Raw genomic sequence first — 21,430 nt, 5'->3', positions numbered from 1 at the left:
CACGGATATGCGGCAAAATCATTCAAGCGCTCGTTTTTCAATGCGTTATAGCTCTGTTCACGACAACGTATTTGACTGTTAGGGCACTGCCATCTAAAAATTACTTGTTTAAAATCCTAGCGGTTTATCGCCCTAATGCACAATGTTGAATTTATTTGTGTAGGAACAAACATCTTTCTAAATAAATCGAATACAAATAGAAATTTTTCGAAAGCTACCTGCCATGCAACTCTGTTTTTAAAGCTACCTTATATTTTTATTCCTCCAAGAACAAACTGGCATTTTCTAAACAGGCAATACCTTTTATTTGTTGAAAACCTTTACCGCATTTCCAGTCTGGTAAACAAGGTAATCCCACAACTGGGTAGTTCGCAAACCTATTCAATCGACCAAGCATAACTTTAACACTGAATCCCGTGATTCGGTTGGAATTTGTTCATTTACCGCCAGAATGCAATCATTTAATTCACCAATTAAACTCTGTCTTACTTCTGCAGTAGATACGGTATGGCATACTAAAATATATAGTGGGGCAGAGAAGGATGGGACACCTTTTTATTCTATTTTCTTGTCCTATTCGTAAGTAAACACAGAACACTCAAAGAATTTTAAAGCGGTTTTTTTGCGACACCATATAATGTTGTTATTTGTCTAAAACATGACCAGGCTATTTGGATATAAAGGTGTCCCATCTTCCCCAATCGTAATATATATTAAGTAACATGGGAATAGAGCATTCATATACCATGGTTCATATAACTATATTTATATCATGTAAAGTAAATGAATATATTTAATGATGATCATTTAGAAATCAGCAGCAACCCCGAAACCCCCTAACTGAAATATTCAATGTTGAATAAAGACTGATAGAAAATAAATTTGAAATAAAGGCGAGACGTGTACATAAGATATACATATATACTAAAATTACAAAATATGGTGCAGTTTAAAACTAGTGAAACAAACAATCATTGCACTTGTCCACTTGAACTCAAAATTCGGTATCATTCAGTTTTTTCTATGATATCACGGTTTCTTAACTGAGCTATTGTCTCAGTAATGTCATGTTTACGGTCAAAGTATTCACATAGAACACTCTCCGTCAATACAGAAGCAACAAACTGCTCGAACGAAATCACCCAGTCTTGATTATTCCCTAAACTGTTACCACCACGTGAAGGTGAAACCTCGCAAGCTACGTCATCGGAAATCGGCGAAGTATTCTCTGACGTCACAGCCTGTGAAGTAGAATCTTCATCCAGCGTGGCGACATCGGCGTTACGCGCGGTCTCTGGTTCCACCTTTGTCTGGCTAATTTGTCGTCCAGCCTACCGAAGTAGAAATGAAATAAAACTTAGGGGTAATAATATTCACTATTGTTAACAACTTTACAAATACGTGCACCGCTATAATAATAAAAAAATTTGCAAATATACCATATATTTCTGATGTAAGAGAAATTGAATGTGAATGAATGAACAAATGAATGAACGTAACTTACTTTATCCTCGCGTAGCCGGAAAACGACAGTCGTTTTCACACGGGTTTAACACCTTGTGCCAGCTTACGAGTTACCATACCATGTATGTTACTTTGTGGGTGATTATTTTTTGGGGGGGATTTTTTCAATTTTTTATGTATGGCTGATAATTAAGACAACCCATTAGTAACCACTGGGTTGGAGCAATTGCCGTTAAGTGTCTTGCACAAGGACACATACGGCCAAATTGGTGGCAGCGTCGAGCCTTGAACCCATTACCGAATGTAAAATGTTCAAATGCAGGCTAAACATATTTGTGTAATTTAGGTGCATAAATGGAAGGCCTTAGCGTTTTGGAGGTCCAGGTACCATTTTGCTGTCAAAACAATTAAGAAAAAATGCACAAAGTGGTAAAACTGCTTTGGTATATATACCAGGCAATTGAGCATGGTACCTACTACACTGTACAGAAATATTTGGTAAAACATACATACATCATGGAAAAATATAGAAACAAGAATTATATTTATACAAACTCACTTCTCCAAGTTGAATGACAAGAGATGTAACGAGTGAAATTGCCTGGAAAAGTTCCTGTTCCTTGGGGTCATCAGTGAACAGATTGTACATTGTTTTGCAAAGGAGTATAAATTGCTCCTGTAAGTAACACAGTGGATTTGGTTAATACTGACTGGTGTACATGTCTTGGGGCAAGACCGCAAGACACTGAACAAACATTGCTCCAACCCAGTTGGTTAGCGCGCATGCCTCTGAGGTTTTGGATTCAAAGCTCGTCACTGCTACCATTGTGAGGGTAAATGTCTTTGCGCAAGACACTAAACAGACATTGCTTCAAACCAGTGGTCAGGAACGAGTTACCAAACGGCCAGCTCACGAAATAAATATAATGTAAAGTTTTTTTAAAATTTATTTTGTATAGTTGGCAATTTGGATATCCCAATAGTGGCCACTGGATTGGAGCAAAATATATCTCTTGCTTAAAGGCAACAGTAGTAGCAAAATCCAGCTTTTTAAAAATGAATTTATTAAATTATCATTTGGTTAAAAATGCTCCAGACTTCTGGTATTTATTTAGTTATTTTTGCAGTATATTAAATTGAAAATACCTGGTTCATTGAATTTTGTTTCCTGGAAGGAGAAGTTTGTTTCTTAAAAACTTTGGATAAAGTGTTTTGTTGATAGGTGAGTGGGACATCTACAGTTTCCTCATCAAGTGCTGTGAAAATAATTCAACACAGCAAGACTTAATTTTGACAAAACAGCTTATTTGAACATTTCATCTTTGTTTAAAAACAGAGAAAATACAATATATAGTGGGGTGAGGGAAGCTAGGACACATTTTCATTCTATTTTCTCGTCCCATTTAATAGTAAACAAAAAACATTCAAAGAATTATAAAACCGTATCCTCACGACTACCAATCTACCATTGACTGTTGTTAATTGTTTAAAACACGATCAGGATGTTTGGAAATTATGTGCTGAAAGTGTCCCGTCTTACCCCACCCTTCTATACCAACCAAAATGTTAGCTGAGCCATATTGATTATCAAATGTTCACACAGTACTAGTAAATTAAAAATTATTATAAAATTGTAGTATACAGAGACATTAAAATTGATTGCAACGAGTAAATTTATTTTAGAAATCAGAGTTTGTTATTCAGCGGTCACCACCATACAAGGGTGAGTTGTTTAGAGATCAATTGTTGCTAAGTGGCCAAGAAAACAGGTGTTAAACAGCATACCAATTTTTCACATATTTGCACACCTAATTTTTAACACAAAGATCCAAAAAAAGAAAAATATAAAATGTGTAACAGTGTCCAACTTTGGTGGTATCTTTATTTACATTTTAGCATCTCTAACTATACACAAATTTTGATTTTTTGGTGATGTGGTCCTTTAATACATTACAACTTATCTAATTTAAGTGGGAGTCCTAGGTTTTCAGCTTCTATGAAAATAGAGCTCGACAACCCTGAAAAAAAAATGCATTTAATAAATCCCACGTACCTTGCAACTTATTTTCAGTGTTGACATCTGAAGTCGATGAAGAAGAATCAACATTTGATGCGGAAGATGGAAGATCCAAATCCAATATATGAGTTGCATCCAGTTGATCGGTGACTTGTGCAAAGTGATCTTCAACAGCTTGTGTGAACATCAAGTCGTTATCAACAACGATGTTTGATGGTTCGTAACTACAATCCCCCACCTCACCAACTAAGAAAACATAAACAGAAATGCTTGTTTAGTTTGGTAGAAAACATGAGAGAAACATTAGTTTTCATTGGCAAAGTTATAAAAAAAATTAACTAATAAACTGCCTTGAAACTATAGTTTGTTTAAAGCATTGGTTTATAAACAAGAGGGGGTGTAAGATTGCTGAAGCAGAAGTGAATATGGAAAACTCTCCTTTGAACAATAAGTAAAACTTTAAAAAACCTGGGGTGCTGTTTTGTGGATATCATTAAAAAAGGGGTGCTTTATAAAGTTTAAGAAACTAAAGGACCTGTCTGTATAACAAAATAAATCAACCAGACCAAAATCAAATGAAAACTAATCATTTTTTAACATAAGACTAATATAAAGGAAAATCTCCTAGCAAATTATTTACAGACAGACAAAAAATTAGTTCAAGATATTCTTTATTTTTATGTTGAAAAGAGCAATTTCAATACTTCAATATTAGCCAAAGTAAAATTAAAAATAGTTATAAAACAAAACGTCACCTGTCACATCCGAATCATCAAAGTAATGCATTGCTTCCACACCAACTTCCGCATTTTCATTCATGGTTGGCAATGCTGGGTGTAAATGAAGATCATATAATAACCTCAGCTTTGCATGGTGGTCACCGATAGATATGGTGGAGAGTCTGACAGCAAATTCCTATAAATATTCAACCAGTTAAAAGCTTTTTTCAGTATTTGGAAACTGTTCAGATAATTATTTTTTATCTGTAACCACTAAATGTAGAAACACTTTCAATGCATAATATATAGTAGGGTGGGGGAAAAGGAGCCATATTTTTTTACATTTTTTTATCATATTTAGTGGTAAATAAAGAACATTCAAATAATTTTATAACTGTATCCTCACGATTCCCATAGACTGTTGTTAATTGTTTTGAACACGATCAGGATATTTGGATATTATGTGCTAAAGATGTCCTGTCTTCGCCCACCCTACTATACGTAATTTCACGGCCTACTAGAGATACGGCCTGATAATTCACATTTTACGTTTGAAATTAGCAGGCCTATTATACGTCACAGCCATCATTATTATCCCATTGTTATCCATTGTTTGGGTGTAAACATATCAGCATAGTATACAGTTTAATTTGAATATTCATTTAAAATAGAAGGTGTATGCTAGTTGCAAAGAGATTGTCAGGATTATTTTGCATTAATAAAGTGTTTAAAACTAACTGTAAGATAACCTACAGGTAGTCTTTTAGGTTAGAACAGATTACGTAGTCCCGTATTACTGGGATTCGCGCTCAGTGGAAGAAAATTACGAGACAGTATATCCAGTATAGCTCTGTATATCCATTTTGCTACTGAAACAACTTTTGTGTTCAAACCAGTGATTGTGTCTAAACTAAACTAGCGCACATTGCGTTAGTAAACAAGATTGTTTTAGTTATCGTCGTTTGGTTTGCAGGTTCAATGATTATTTGTCAATGTACAGATGTTTTATTTCCAACGTGACACACTTTCGCGTCTGAACTTACTTACTGATACAGTTCATTCAAATTATATTATATACATTCAACTACAGTTTACCATAGTCTACAAGTGCGCTGCATGTTTAAATTGGTCTTGTTATCAGTCCTGTCCAAAGAAACCTTCGTTCTTTTGGCTCCTGGACGAACGGACTTGACGGCAAAGTGGCTTATATACGGCAGACTGGCAGCTTGGTCCACACGGTGCAATTTACGAGAATGATTATGAAGCTCACTTGGTAAAGCATGGAAAGCGAAAAACCCTTAAAACTGAATCTAGTTCCAACTATTCCGTTAAAGCCAATTTGCTTACAACCATCTCTTCTATAGTTACCCCAACTTTAGTTTAACTTATCAACACATGCTTTGGTGGACAGTAGTCAATCCTAAAACAAGATTCTCTTCAAAACCGAGTGATTCAGCCATTGTTATATAAATGATGATTAGGTGAATGATTTAACGTTATTTGCTGGTTGGTTGGTTGGTTGGACACTTATATGGTTTGCCAAATCAAACATCCAATGCTTTGAGGATAACCCTGCCCTCACAAGCAGCATTGGAGGAGTTTCTCAATGAAAGTTTTATTTCTTTCTTGTTTAATCCCGTCTTGGTGCTGTAAACTGTGTTTACGCCTTTATTATGTTTACAAGTCTTTATTTATAATGTTATTTTGCTGTTCGGTCGCTTCTAACGCTGCGTGTAGCTATACTTCCGTAAATAATTGACCTCATTGCTAAATTCGTATGTTTTTCAATGCGTTTTTCCCATTACTGGTACCTTTTTTAGGCAAAATACATGACGTAACAATTGAAAATATTGGTGTTTGTGACGTATAATAGGCCTTCTAATTTCAAACGTAAAATGTGAATTATCAGGCCGTATCTCTAGTAGGCCGTGGTAATTTTTAAACTTAAACATTTTTTTACAATGAATAATAAACTATGGAAAGGTAATGTTTAGAAATTACGACATCAGAAGAAACACCCACTATAGAAAAAATCTTATAACAAAAGAAAGCAAAAGTAATATTTAATGCCAGTGTTCGTGAGCATAACTAATCTGGGGCGACATTATGAACATTTGTTTACTCGTTAAGTTAACAAGCTCGCTAAAACAATTTTTGCGAGGACTTCGCGAGCGAGCACCTCGCTTGAAAAAAAGGTATTACGAAGACGACTCGCAAACACTTCGTGCAAAGCCGGGTTTAAGTGAGAAAATTCGTAAAAAATGTAATAAAAAATATTCATTTTTTACGCGAGAACGGCGATTACGTGATTTTATTGTTTTGTGTTGAGAATTGGCGAATTAATTTTTGATTCAGCTGGGTATTATGAGTTCAGGCAGCGAAGTCGTTAAAAAAAACGAGACCCAAGGTGGACAGCAGTTGAAATGGGGGCATTAGTTGAGGTGCTCATCTTACTTGGCGCAATGATGGGAATATGGGTACCATCGAACTCACCACGCCTGAAAACTGTGCGATGGACTGAAAATTCTGCTTGATCATAATTGAAGAATCTCTGTCAGGCACTCGTATAAACTGATGACGCTTTGAAATCAATCAAAAGTTGGCTGGCAAACATTAATGTTGTCTTTGGCTGAATTTTCAAAACTTCCAGTGATATTAAAATTTGCTCTTCAACTGAAAGGCATCTTTCACTGCTGCTTTTCGGTTTCAAATCTTCGTGCAAAAGATGGCACAATTCCAGTAGGCCGCCTTTGGCATACAATATTCCGAAATTAATTCCATGTCTGTCATTTCCATCCTTTTCCTTCTGACATTTACGCGAGGTTTTGAATGCAAATAAGGCGGCCATAACTTAGTTATGTGTAATACTTTTAGATCAAATACAAGAATTCGCTGTGAACGAGTGGTCTGAGTTCCAGGTTAGTTAGCGAGCGATTTTGCGAGTTTGAGTTAGCGAGATGGTGCTTTGTAATACAAAAAGTAGGTTTAGCGAGAAAGTACGTCAGTACCGAGCACGCTAAACTTAGCGAGATGTGTTCATAATGCCGCCCCTGTTACTATACCACCAACATTCAAATTTATCGGGGTATTCAGTCAAGTTACTCCAAGTTGAGAAAATGGTCACCGTCAATTAAAAAGCAAACTAAAAGGCCAACAAAGTTCACAACACCTGTATGATCTCTATCTAAACAAGCAAATTTATTAGACAATTTCCATTCTCTAACCAACATTATCTAAATCCTTTTAATCCCTAAACACTAAGATAATATCAGTGGTCGACATTATTTGCATATTTTCTGTCAGTATTGTTCCCACCTGGAAATTAATAAGACCTTCTTTATTGGCGCACAACCTGTATATCTGGTCAAGCAGTGGATCTGGTGGTGGTTTGCTCCATTGAGATAGTGCACCAAATATAGTTCTGTGAATATAATAAGGGGTTAACAAAATGGACTTGTAACTTGAAAGTGTGATATTAAGTGCTGTGTGTGCACAAAATATAGTGCATTACAATGAGGTAAACATTGCACAAATCTTTTTTTTGCTGGACAGAGACATTATGTTGGTGATGTATTACTCATAGTTTCAAGTTAAATTAAAAAAATAGCGCCTTATAGTGACTCGATAATAGAGATCGTTGAGGTATCTTAACCTTTAACTGTGGAATATTTTTTTAAAGTACATACCCATCATGGGGAGTTATGTTAATATCTCACCTGAACTGTTCATAATCAATGGTGTATTGCTCCAATATAAAGTTGGAAGGGTCCACTGTTTTGTCTTCCTTTGGTAAACATCTGCTCCAGTATGATCTGTAAACACAAGTAAATAAATACAATATGGTAAAACTTTTTATTAAACATTATCAAATCGCCTTTACAGGAGTATTAACAGAAAAGTAGCAGATCAGCACTGTTATTAAAGTTTTTTTTTTTATTTTTTGTAATGGTATCATGCAGGCATACTTTCTATTTGTATATTTCTATAAAATAAAGAAGAGAAAACATTTAAAAATCCATTTTAATTACAGCAGTTTTTATAGCAGTTTTTAAAAGGTGGTTAGAAATACATTTTGTGCCTTATTTATCTGTTCAAGTCAGCCAGGTTCTTCTTGTGACTAATACAAAGTACGTGCCCATTCATTAGAGCTCTAACTTCTGTTATTTCAATTTTTACCCATGTCTGCTTTTTACTGATTCGTGAAAACTACTGTTTCCCACCTTTTCATGAACTCCGCTTTAAACAAGAAGTATAAACCTTGCAATATATCGGTTGGGAACTTGGTTAGCTCCTGCATCGTCCTCATGAATGAACGAGTGGCTGAATCTTCAAGTCTCTGAACAACCTAAAGAATAAAAACAATAAACTTAAAATTGACATATGGTTAAAATTTAAAAATGGTTAAAATTTAAAAGGTACTGTGGATTCATTATATGTCTCCAATACCATGTTATATAAATAAAAGTAAATAATGTGGCTCACTAGAACTAGATGATAAACTAAATATCAGTAAATTAAAAGAAACAAATTTTATAACATTAATTTTTTTAAATATTATTTGTGCATTGGCCCAATACACAGTTTTTATAGAATAAATCGTACAGGAATTAAACAAAAATTGGAGGTGATGAAAAAACCCTGTTTCTAAGATAGTTATATAATTGTCAAACAAAGTTACCTCCAGGCGTTGTCGGAACCTCATATTTTCAATAACTTCCGATGAAACTTGACTATAATGTTCGTACGATTTTGTAATTAGATCCGACACATCAACATGACTTAAAAGTTTTGTCTAAAAAACATATCATGTTTCATGTATATAGCTGCTATATTGGTTACAGTAAGTATTAAACCATGTGTTTTAAAAACCACATCATGTTTTATGTATGTTAGGTGCTGCACTGGTTTCGTTTTCGGCATGTGTTGAACCTTGTTTACTATATTTAAAATCTTAAACTTACGTATTGAACCAAAATGGTTTACATTTCAAATTTAGCAAAAATTAGTGAATATAACTCTGTGATTAGTTGTGACATGAAGTTTTTCTCCTGGCTAAAAGTTTAACTTACTCAACAAATGTCGCACAGCAATGAAGTTGACCAGGTTCACAAAAAAAAACTAATGCTTAGAATGACATGCATTGATTAGGGTAGGGCCTAATATTTGATTTTAAAAGAAAAGTGAGACATATTAAATTTAGTAATTATTAAAAGTAAAACTAACAATTTCTAAAACTATCCTTACCAAAGCATAACCATTGCTATTATTTAAAAATAAACTCAAAAATTAAAACTAAAATATTCTTATATTCAAACCTGGTCAGTGTTAATGTCACGATTTCCGACTTGATTTAAATAATTTGCGAGGATTGTCATCGCTTCTCCATCATCGTTGCACTTTAATATCACATCCTGGACAAAATAAAATCTTTTAAAACTTTAATAATAATAATGTTTAACACAAATAATGTACATAAGTAACTTAAACAATAAACAAAAGGTAAGTAAGAGTCAACAGACATATAGAAACAATAATTTTGATATGCTAAAACAGACTTTTTTAGGTAAGCTTATAGCTAGAGCTACTACAAAGCGTTTTAAGCATGTAAGTGGTCATATAAATCTGTTTTTTTTAACCAGTTGTTGTTGTTGTTGTTTGGCATAATCATTTTCCAATCCCTTAACTTTTAATTCTTACAATTATTTTTTAATACTTTTATTAAAATGAAATCAAAATAAATATTTATAAATTTTACAAGAAAATTCCTAAACCTGCATCACCAGTTATTTAAGATTAACTTTCTGTTTGATTAAAAGCGCTAAATTCCTAAGTTATATTAAAACATATAAAGTAGCATTGTGAAACTTGTATCTTTATGGCGAATAATAATTTTGTGAATTCATTCTACCTACTGCTGCACAGTCACATAATTGATGAAAAAAAGGTTATTAAAAATTATGCTAATTATATTCTGTGCTCATTCATTAAAATGCTTTTTTGCTTAAAGTAAAACAGGGGGTGTATAGTTACTTTTGAACGGGGAGAGTGAAAACCATCTTTTACTGGCTACTGTTATTTAAAATACCTTTCTGCTATAGCTAAAAACCTTTGTACGACTTGAAAATGGCCCAAAATAGAATTAAATTCATCATAAACAGAACTTACCTCATTTGCTTTCAAAACATAAAGTGCAATTTGAAACACAACTTGAGCACCATCGTAAAAAAAAGCATCTACAACACGAACAGCGGAGTTGAATGGCATGGAGCATAAGAATAATGTGAGGAACCATGAAAGAGTTACCGTGCGCACCACTCCTAACACCTCTAGTTTGTCGTGAATTTTTGGCAAGTGTTGTTTGGTTAGTTCATCAAATACACCCTGGAAGTTATTGGTAATTTTTAACACTTAAAGTTTGTTGACGTTGGTTGAATGAATGTCATTTTATTATCCTTTCCAGTTTCTTTATAAACTTTAAAACAGTATTCGTATTTACCACACCCATTTACTAAGTTACCACACATGTAACTTTGTCAATGAATTTTTTATATGGCTGAGAATTTGGACAACCCATTAGTGACAATTAAGTTGCAGCAATTACTGTTAAATGTGTTGGGCAATGACACACATCACTGTAATGGTGGCAGAATCGAGCCACTAAATTCGTATCTCTTTGTTAAGGAGCCAGCACTCTTAACTTGTGTATGACTGTATATACAATTATACTTGGTTGAAAAAATATGTACCATTTAAACAATTTTGAACTTTATTTTTCTACACACCTGGTCCACAAGTGCCCCAACCACACGTGTGTTATAATAATCAGGTAGAAGTCTCTCACATAATGAAACTAACAACCAGAATGATTCTTCCTCGTTAGCATATAGAAGTAATACAGATGTCACAATGTTCATTGCCTGTATAACAAGAATACCTAAAATCTGATTTTGGTAAAGTCAACAAAATCCAGTGCAAGCGAAGTAACATTAAGACTAAACAAGAATCAAATAAGGTGTCAAGGTGATGGTACAATAATCTGCCGACAATTGGTTGTTCGTAATGTTTGAAAAGCAGCTAATACCATCATGCATTTACCATTACACTTGTCCATTTTGAACACATGGGTACCCTGACTTTTCAAAAGTTAGGTGCCTATGAATATCAACCGATAGCTTATAACAACAGTTATAAGGGGTACACGAATTGTGCTAGCTGAATGTGATAAAAATAAGCAGAAATGAAAAATTTATGTGAAAATTTAATTAACTGGTCCTATTTTATCTGGGACCAACAGAAATAGGACTCTAAAAGTTCAAAGTGTGAAGTTTATTTAGTTGGGGGTAATTTATACTTAAAAACAAAGTGGTTAATTATCTTAATTAATTTTACCTAAGTTCCGGTAAATAAACACTATATGTGAGGACACTAACAAATATTCAATAAAACATGACCAATTAGTGGCATTTTAAGGTAATTCGTAAATCAATTGCCCTTAAACTGTTACATAGGTCTCGCTGATACACCCTGTCTATTTATTCTAAAAAAGTGTAACAATGTTAAAAATGAAGTTTGAAAGTGCATGAAAACATGTTCAGTCACTATAATACTAATTACGTTGTATGTCTCCTGGTTCCCCCTCGCGGCTGCGGGGTTTGTGGGGTCTATGATAAGCCACTGTGACCAATGTAGCAACTTATCATATTGATAAAACATGACTAAAGTTAATATTATCATATTAACTAAGGACTTACTTGGCAATATCCAATACTTGGATTACGGAATGCATAAGCTGTAAGTACACGACGCAGAGCATCAATTCCTTCACTAGCTTGGAATGCTGGGTGTTCGGGTAAAGATCTATGCAAGTCTCTTTCTAATTAAAAACAATACAATATATATTGGTGGAGAATCAATGATTACTAAAGCTATTTAGGTAATTAAGGAAGTCCTAGTATATTTGTGGTTGTAAAGCAAATGTGACATTAGAAGCATCAATTGTTTTCAAATAGCATGATATACTACGGTGGGAAAGATGGGACACCTTCTCATTCCATTTTCTCATCCCATTTAGTAGTAAACAAAGAACAATCAAAAAAAAATATAAACCGTATCCTCACAACTCACATAGACCATTGTTATTTGTTTAAAACATGATCAGGATATTTGGATATTATGTGCTAAAAGTGTCCCATCTTCCCCCGCCCTGCTATATATGAGATACTGCTCTACTTAAGCTCCTGTATTTATTTAGTTCAATATAAATTTTACCAGCCAGCAGCAAACCAAGGACAAAGGAATACAAATGTACAATAATCACCTATTTCATCTGTGGCAAGTGTGCACTTTCCCATGCATTGCTTTAAAATAGATTGGTAATATCCTTTGTGGTTAGCCATTTCAATAATTGCACCCGAGTATACCATCCACATCTCGCCACGATATCGTTCAGGAATTCCCTGGTGTGAAAATCTCAATTATAAATCAACCCTGTTTCATTCAGTAAGTTAAGGCGATACTTTAAAACAGTGATTCTTTTTTTGTGTGCTTTACCCTTTTAACAAAGATGCTTATCCGATTTACCCCTAATATGTAATATGGCGCTCATTTATTGAAGGGGGAAAAACAACTAATTAGATCAGTTTTATTTAATGTGCAGGCTTTTTGGTAACAAGTTGTTCAATCTCTGGTAAAGTAAATAAACTAGCACATTTTTTCTGTCCCATCAACTGATGTGGATTTTGCTTGGAAGCTTATTTACTCTCTGAATATAAGAAATTTACCCCCAGTGGTAAATTTACTCAAGTTTAAGAAATGCTGCTGTGTAGGCTATAAAGCATAGATTTCTATTAACCTGAGCAGAAACATTGCACAGACTTTTGAAAAATGTTTAAAAAAATATTTTGTAACAAAACTGATAAAAGCAATTGAAATAAATTACCAAATTCTACTTCATTTCAACTTAAAATATTTTATATATTAAAACACCAAAAGTTCTGAGATGATGTGGAAGTGAGCATTGTTTTCCAAATTTGTTGCAAACCCTTTTAATCTTTTAAATTATACCTCCAACCCATGATTAATAGCATAATATTTGTTGTACTTTGTGTACAATTGGTTTACTTTTGGTTATCCCCTAAATCCTTAGTTTGAGAAGCCGCAATGTAGAGTGTGAAGAGTTACCAACAAGTACCTTCATTATAAGTTCCTTTGTTTTCGGAGTTCTATACATGCACACACCTCGTCCAAACTCAGAGAAATGGATGCTCCATAAGTTTTCTTTCACAACTTCCTTGGCATTCATGTGAGCGGATTTACTTCTACACGCAACATTTCAATGATAACCACAATAGTAGTTTAGGGTAGAGAGCTTTTTATAAAACAAAGTAAAGAAGTTGTCTGAATGAGATACTTAAGCAAAAAGAGCCTTAAGCTTTGTGTTTCACTAAAACTTTAACACTTCTTAGTTTCCACAATAAGTGTCTGAAAAAAACGTTGCTTGCTACCTTATTCAATGTAATTCACCTTAATATAAAATAGCGATAGAATTACCACAAAAGCTTCTTTGTGGTTTTACTTTGATTTATCTGACATACCCAATGTACCCACAACAAAATAAATGATATATATATGCGCTCAATTTTCCCCTTTTTTAAATCAGCTGTAAGGAAAATAATACTTAGACAGAAACAAAATATTTGTTGCAATACAAACGCTTTGTTTTATAATACAATCCTGGTCCTAACACACTACATATAAAAATTTATGATAAGGTTTAATGGGCCACTAATATTTTTTTGTGTTCAATTATTTGTTTGGGAATTGGTTAAAACATAAAATGATTTCCAGTAAACAAAATTAAAAAAAATATTTAGCTGTATTCAACTATAGTACTATTATTAGTCTGTATGACCAAATTACCACACACGACTTTCATATGCCTAATGAAAACGTTATGATTGGAATCTAAAACTATTGGCACATTGAGAAGGAGAAATAAAAGAGTGAGAACTATCTAGATGATTCATAATGAAGCCTCATGAATTATACATTATTGTGTGGAATTTGAACATACAGTTCCTCATTAAAGCACAATGTAAGGAATAAATGGAAATACTTTCTTTGTTGGATAGTTAGGGTCATTTGTAACAAACAATGGTTTTTGAAATAAAAATGCATGAATTTAATATATCATCTATTCTAAAAAATATTATGAGCATTTAACCATCAATTTTAGATTGACTAAAACGGAAAGGAACACACCTGTTCTCGATTGGAAAAATAGTGGATGCTTACTGACAAGTTTTCATTAAATGTGTAATTTATTGTAACTTACAGGTTAAATATTGTAGACAGGGCAGGTTGGAATTCAATGTCAGTTGGTGATTGATGGAGAGATTCACTTTGTGGGTCCTTTGGCTAGAATAATCAGAATCGATACGGTTAATTTTATACAAAACTTGGAAAACCAATTTATATGTATAGTAGGCTGGGGAAGATCGAATTCATTTTACCTTTCATTTGATTTACTCGTCTCATTCGGTAGTAAACAAAGACTATTCAAAGAATTATAAAATCGCTTCCTCACGACTCTCATAGACTGGTGTTCGTTATTTAACACATGACGCTAAAGGTGTACCATCTTACCCCACAAGGGGGATGTTCAGTCCACCATTATTTTCGTATTGTTTATATATATATATATATATATATATATGTATTATTTTTACTAAATTAAAAAGTAAAAAAGTTTCTTATTTTATTGGATTAAAATTACACCTACAATAATTAGTTCATTGTTAAAGGAAGTTACTCAGGTAAGGAAATCAAGGTGCAAAAGAGAGGTGTTTCAGGCCAAAAATAAGTATAACATGTTTTAGTAAGAAACATGTTTGCCTTTTCCGAGCACATGTTCTTTAAAAGTTTAAACCTTGGGCTTAATAACAATAAATCTATTTCGCCCGCCAATAAATTCAAGTTCTCAGGGACTGAAAAAAAATATTTTAATAATTTCTAATAAAACAAACCACGGCAACAAATTAAATTTACCTCCTGAACCATTTTTATTGTGTCGGGTTGTTTGTTTGGAGAGGTTTTGGAAAGAAAATCAGAAATCAATGTTAACAAATACTCCCGCTCATGAAGGTGCCCAAATAAAAACGTCATTTTACCTCTGAAATAATCAGATATTTTAAGAATTGAGAAAAATCTATTCAAGTCATTTCAACTTAAACGACTATAAAGTTTTGTATTGGTAACTGTGGCATTGATTTTATAATAGAGCTGTAAAACAGAGAACAATGATGCTTTTAAAGTTGATCAATATGTTAATTATATATATTTCAACTATGATTGATGTAACTTTACTATTCTGAGTCCCTAGCGGTTAAGAAACTCTGAAGTGAACGAAGGTAAAAAAGTAAGAGTGTACAGAAGTGACAAACCACATGCGCCTTATTACAAAGTCAAACCATTAACACTAACTTTCTAATTACCAAATATACAACTTTAGGAGTAATTTTTACCCTTTGTGACAGTAAATATGGGGAAGAAATTTGTGAAAACTGGGTTAAAACAATTAAGTCTTGACCAAGAACACCCACACCCCAAAGCATTTGTATTTTAATTGCGAAATTTAGAAATAAAATACACAATACCTCGTAGTTATTGAAATGGGTTCAGGTAACACACTAGAAGAATCTGCCTTTTCAACAACATTAACTTCCTTCATGGGAATTACAAGTTGGACAACACCTTGAAATTGCCTGAATGTCAAAAAGACACGGGTTTTTTAAAACAGAACAAACAGATAAAAATTTCAAGATATTTAGAAGTTTATTAATATAAATATATGTGTGAAAAATTAGAGTCAGATTTCCCTGTCTTTAAGGTTCCAATATGGTAAAAATAGATTGTAGTTTTTAATAAAAATTCAAGAGCTAATACCAATCTGTAGTTACTATACTTTGTTTATAGTTGTTTAAATAATTACTCTACTTTACAGTAAGTCTTATACTCTTATGCAGTAATGATATGCACAATAGGTAAACAAGGAAGTTAAAACTGTTGCGGAACCTAACTTTCCCTTACTAAGATATAATTTAGAATGGATCTTTTACAGTTGAAGTAAGCTGTATATTTTTATTTACAGATGTTCAACTACTGATCTTGTAAAATATATAATTTATGACATATAATTATATAACTTGTGGAACCACATAATGTATGTTATAACATATTGCTTGGAGAACAGTTTTAAACCAAACTGTGAACTTTTACTGCTTGGTATTCGAACTATGCTTAAAGAAAAAAACTCACGCATTAAAACAAATAAAGTTTGGAGAAAGAAACATGTTGCCCCAAATATGCTTCTTCTCATAGGGTGCCCATAGTGTACACTGTATATGACCGTCTAGTTTCTCATCTTTGGGAAGTCGGAATATGAAACGGTACCTCTCACTACGAGCACGAGCATCCAAATCTCTTTTTAATGTTGACATCTAAAAACATGGAACTAGACTAGTTAAAGTAAATACAAGATACAATATATGGATTAGGAACAAGAAAAAAAAAAAAAGTCAGATAAGGTATTGCTACTTTACATGAGTTGAGTAAATACCTTCGAACAAACCGGTACATTCAAGCCAATATAACATGAACCACTAATGACATGTGAGGCTTTTCAGGAGGGAAAATGTCACAAAAAAATTGCGCTTTTAATAAAACATTTTTGGATTAATGCTTTTATCAAATTAAATTTTCACCTAAAAAATCACCCCCAAAATTGTACCTTTCGGCGTTTGCTCTTTGTGTTGCGTTTGCTTCGTTCCACTGGTGGAGAAAGAAATTCACTCATGTTTCCTTTTAATGAGTCTCGATTGACTAGCTGACGGATAGCAATATTAGCGAGCTGGGTCATGAGGTGATAGGTCTCCGATATATTCAAGAACATGGAAAATACATAACGATTCTCCCTGGTTGCAACATGGATGCTTTCAGGCACCAACAATGTGTTATCCTTCTCTAATTTAGTTACATCATTCCATCTGTTGAGAAAATGCTATATAGTTACTTCAGTTTAACAACTTTTCTTATCTACCTGGGTCAGGCCCTATGGCTAGGCATGCCAGACGACCTGGCAATTTAGGCTGGCCAATTACCACACCAAAAGTTTCTTAACCATACATCACATGCTCACTAGCCGAATTATTCAATTAATAATTTTATAATTAGCATATGATAAGCATTATGTTGCCAGTGCATAATACCTGATTAATAATTAAGATCACTCATTTCCTAATTAGTGGTGCATAAATATTTATTTAACGGCAATCTCTAATGCTCAGCAATGGGATAAATAATTGAAACTTTACATAGTATTATTGTAGATTGTTAAGTATCAACCTAAACACCCAAAACAGTGGCAGATACAACAATTCATGACAAACACCTTAATATTTAAATTATTTGCACTTTACAAACTAATTATGTTTTAAAGAAGAATGGCTCAAGCTGGTCCCTGTATGTCTGCCACCGGATATAAAACATTTAAAATCTGTTTACCTGATTATAAGTTTGGCAACTTTTCCGAGCAGAAAGGAATAAAAGCAGAGATGATTGACACTTAAATACAACCACCCCTGTCTTGGCACTTTCTTTTTCCAATAACTACATGAATAATAGTTGACAAGTTTCTCTTCTGGTGGCATATTAAACAACTGGGAAAACTTGATAATTGCCTCTTTAAATTTTCGACTGTTTTCCGGCAAATGAACCTGAAAAATGCATAAATAAAAAATATATAGTTAAATTTGAAGTTGTTTTAACAATTTTACACTTGCCATGTTGTGTGACATTGTCCAAAAAAGATTTACCACGTTTTTGAAAAAAGTGGCACATTGGGAGTTTTTCAAAAACAAAACTTATTCACACCAAATCAAAAGGTAGTCCAGATAAAACTAGTTTTGAAAAATGGTTTTCAACTGAAAGCGAAGTAAGGTTTTTAACTGAAAACGAAGTTTCAGTTTAAAATAATAAGTTTTAAGGTTTTGTAATGGTTAAATTAAATATATTATGGCTTATGCAGAATGCTTTTGCTTTGGCAATGGAAAAGGAAGTGTGATGCTAGCAAACAAACTAATATTAAAACTGTCCAAATCCAGATGTAATTGAAAACTTGAAATATTGGAAATATTATTATTGATCAAAAAGAATGATGGATACAGAACATATTTGTGCCTTGATAGGTGTGGATTTAAAATGGCTTTTTCCTTTGGCCATGTAATCGGCTAACCATGATAAACTTTTTCATATTTACCACTAGATCTGGTTAACTCATCATGTCAATGTTATACATCCTATACTTGAATTTTATACATACCAGCCCCTGGTTTTATTGAACTTGTTGTAACAGTTTTGTATTTACATGCGTTCCTAGGATATCATAAGCATCCTGACAACAGTTAAATATGCATAATACGAACGTTTGTAAATACAAAACTGTTACATTATATTAATTTAATTCTCTACCTTCTTATGACTTTGAGTGGCGGCAAGACTGCTTACTTTACCCAACAAAAAGTCTGTTACATCTGCTTCACTTCCAAACGAACAGAGTGTTTCCATTACATGCTTTTCCAACCAATTCCAGTGTGACACAATGTTCTCTCTTGACGTACCTAAAAATACAGCATATTTTGAAAGATTAAAAGCTGCAGAATAAATACTTCAGTGGCAACTAATGAGAAGTTAAGTTTAAAATGGTTAGGCACATCAATTATGAAAATAACTCCTTATTCTTTCTGTTACTAATGCAAATTGCAAACTAAGTAAGTATTTTTACAGATAATCAAACGATTGAGTACCTGTTGCAATATGTAAACATGTTTCAGAATTTGGAGTTTGATGAAGTATCCGGAATGGAGAGACTTTACAGCTTGAATCAAGAACTGTGTCCAATGTATTTACAAGAATTGACCCCAAACCTTTATCACCATGACCCTTTCTTCGTTGTAATATAAAGTAAGTGTTGGCTCTTTCCGTGACCCATAAAGCATTAGATAGCAAAACTTCAACAGGTTTTATCCACATTCCTCCGTTCACTTACTGCGCAGTCCCAGCCGCAAGACACTCTGGGATCAAGACTTCGTTCTTACTAAATATATTTAACCAAAGTGATCCGAGTACATAGTATACAGAGCGAAAAGTTTAGCAACATTTTTGATACGTTCTTTAAGGGTGCGACTTTGCTTTTTTCGATTGTATAATGTCTGAATGAATGTAACTTACTTTATCCTCGCGTGGCCGAAAAACGACAGTCGTTAAACAAGGATGTTCAGTTTCACACAACTCGTGCCAGCTTACGAGTTACCAAGTATGTTAATTTGTGCGTGATTTTTTTTGGAGAATGTTTTCAATTTTTTATGTGTGTATTTTTTATGCGAATAAATTGGTAAATTAAGCAATTCTCGCTAATTTTCTTGCCGAAGGACACACATCCACAACGGTAGCGGCGACGAGCCTTGAACCCTTACCTCTGGATTAGAGGCAGGTGCGCTGACAAGTTGTGCCACTTCGCCCGTGTATATAATTTGGACAATTTACTGTAGAAAGTAGACCACGCTGATTCTATATAAGAAACATTTGTTTATCTATACGAAAAAAATATTAATTGTAAGGATTATTATTTTGCCGTAACGTTTTCCAGCCAAACGGAATTTCATCAAGGCTTTTCTGTTGTATTTGTTCCGACATACTACGCATACGCATTAGCGCCCGGTCTAAATTCAACGGCCAAAACAAATATATCACGGCACCGGCCCTGACTGTACTCTGTTGTTTTGTTTTCTGTGTGTTTATTTTAATCATTTTTTAAATGCCCAAAACATACCTTCACTTTAATTTTTTTCATTGTATTCGTGGATTTTTTGCGTTTTTTTTGTCGTTATATGACGCAATCTTTGGGTCGATTCCACTGAAGTTGACTCCTCCCATTGTACGGGTCGTATTTTTACCCACACTTTTCTTCTCATTTCATAGTAACTTGTTCAGTTCGATTGGAACAGCCACGTTTTTTAATTGACGCTCTTTCCGATCCATGTTTTAACAACTAATGTTTTGGTGCTGACTCGTTTTTGTGTTTAGCATGATATTCGATAACAATATGTTATGTTGTAATTAAAATCTAAACATTTCTTCCAAACTTCATACGTCTATATTGTGACTTAAATTCAATCAAGAGATTAGGGAATAAATGCAAGAACTAGAAATAGAGATATGCGGGAAAAATTCATTGCAAATTACAAGACCAACTGTTTTACAAAAATAGTGAATTCGCTTGGTCGAATGACGTGGGCACTGGGCAATAACATTGGTCGGCTCTCTTATTATTGCTTGTTACGTTTGATTGCGTCATCATTGGAGCCATAGAAATGACTATGACTTGGTTCATTGAGCACGTAAGTGGTCAATAGATTTTTTTCGTAGCGCAGTTGTTTTTGTTGTTGTTCGGGCGACTTTTCCCTTATGTCTCGATTCTTAATTCTATTCTTCATTCACTTGATTGAAATCAAATCATAATATATAATTCTAAACTTTAGACAACATTTTCGGACATTAAACCACATATTTCGAGAGTAATTACCGATTTCAACTGTTTAATTAAAAGCCCTAAATCCCAAATCTACAATTTAAATCTTAATTAAATGAACGCAACCTATAAAGTGTTCCTAACTAAACGTATAGTTTTAATGGCTTTTATGCATATACAATCTCCTAATTAGCGAGTATTTAACGATTAATTTTCTGTTTGTTTAAAACTGTTAAATCCAAATAAATGTTTCATAAACTTTAACTAATTGATTACACTATAAGTATTTCTAACTGAGCATACTCTTTTAATCATAGTGAATAAAACCGTTCAATTAATGAGTATTTAGGGCGCCATGTCAAAGTTGTTAGCTCGCTTTCCTCTAACCAAGAGATAATGAGTTCAGGGCTCGTCGCTGCTATCATTGTGGGCGTTTGATTAAACACCCATATGATTAATACTAACTTGACATTATTTCTAATTACTGCATGATTAAAGTTTGCCCAAGTTCACGAAAACAAAGGTTTTTCAGCCACGACAAGATTAACTAATATAAGTTTACAAATCAAAACAAACAGGAGTTGTACAGAGCGTATTTACACATATTCTTTTCCAGTCTAACCAATCCTCATACATCATAAATAA

At 33.5% G+C, this 21,430-nt stretch overlaps 1 protein-coding gene across 1 annotated transcript; it reads right to left on the bottom strand.

Annotated features, from left to right (window-relative positions):
• Positions 1 to 742: 742 nt before the first annotated feature.
• LOC149739568 (TBC1 domain family member 9-like) lies at positions 743 to 19,447 on the bottom strand. The gene is made up of 23 exons (XM_089872228.1): positions 19,062 to 19,447; positions 18,727 to 18,875; positions 17,761 to 17,972; positions 16,988 to 17,243; positions 16,516 to 16,697; positions 15,855 to 15,962; positions 15,247 to 15,370; positions 14,534 to 14,616; positions 13,391 to 13,517; positions 12,518 to 12,656; positions 11,952 to 12,073; positions 10,983 to 11,117; positions 10,366 to 10,581; positions 9,516 to 9,611; positions 8,879 to 8,992; positions 8,421 to 8,545; positions 7,917 to 8,012; positions 7,516 to 7,621; positions 4,237 to 4,396; positions 3,518 to 3,727; positions 2,611 to 2,720; positions 2,024 to 2,140; positions 743 to 1,331 (listed from the first exon to the last, which is right to left on the bottom strand). Exons 1-23 carry the CDS (start codon positions 19,285 to 19,287, stop codon positions 1,008 to 1,010), a joined length of 3,537 nt encoding a protein of 1,178 aa, XP_089728354.1. The 5' UTR covers positions 19,288 to 19,447; the 3' UTR covers positions 743 to 1,007.
• Between the last annotated feature and the right edge of the window lie 1,983 nt (positions 19,448 to 21,430).

This window comes from Ciona robusta, chromosome 2 (assembly GCF_009617815.1).
Source record: "Ciona robusta chromosome 2, ASM961781v2".
NCBI classification, from domain to species: Eukaryota; Metazoa; Chordata; class Ascidiacea; order Phlebobranchia; family Cionidae; genus Ciona; species Ciona robusta.
This window is presented reverse-complemented; position numbering and strand designations above follow the sequence as displayed.

Coding starts and splice junctions, on each gene's coding strand:
- LOC149739568 (XM_089872228.1), bottom strand. CDS start 19,287: ATGTGGATAAAACCTGTTGAAGTTTTGCTATCTAATGCTTTATGGGTC. Junction 12,657..13,390: donor CAAAGGAACTTATAATGAAG/GTACTTGTTGGT, acceptor TTTTCACACCAG/GGAATTCCTGAACGATATCG. Junction 2,141..2,610: donor AACAAAATTCAATGAACCAG/GTATTTTCAATT, acceptor TGTTACTTACAG/GAGCAATTTATACTCCTTTG.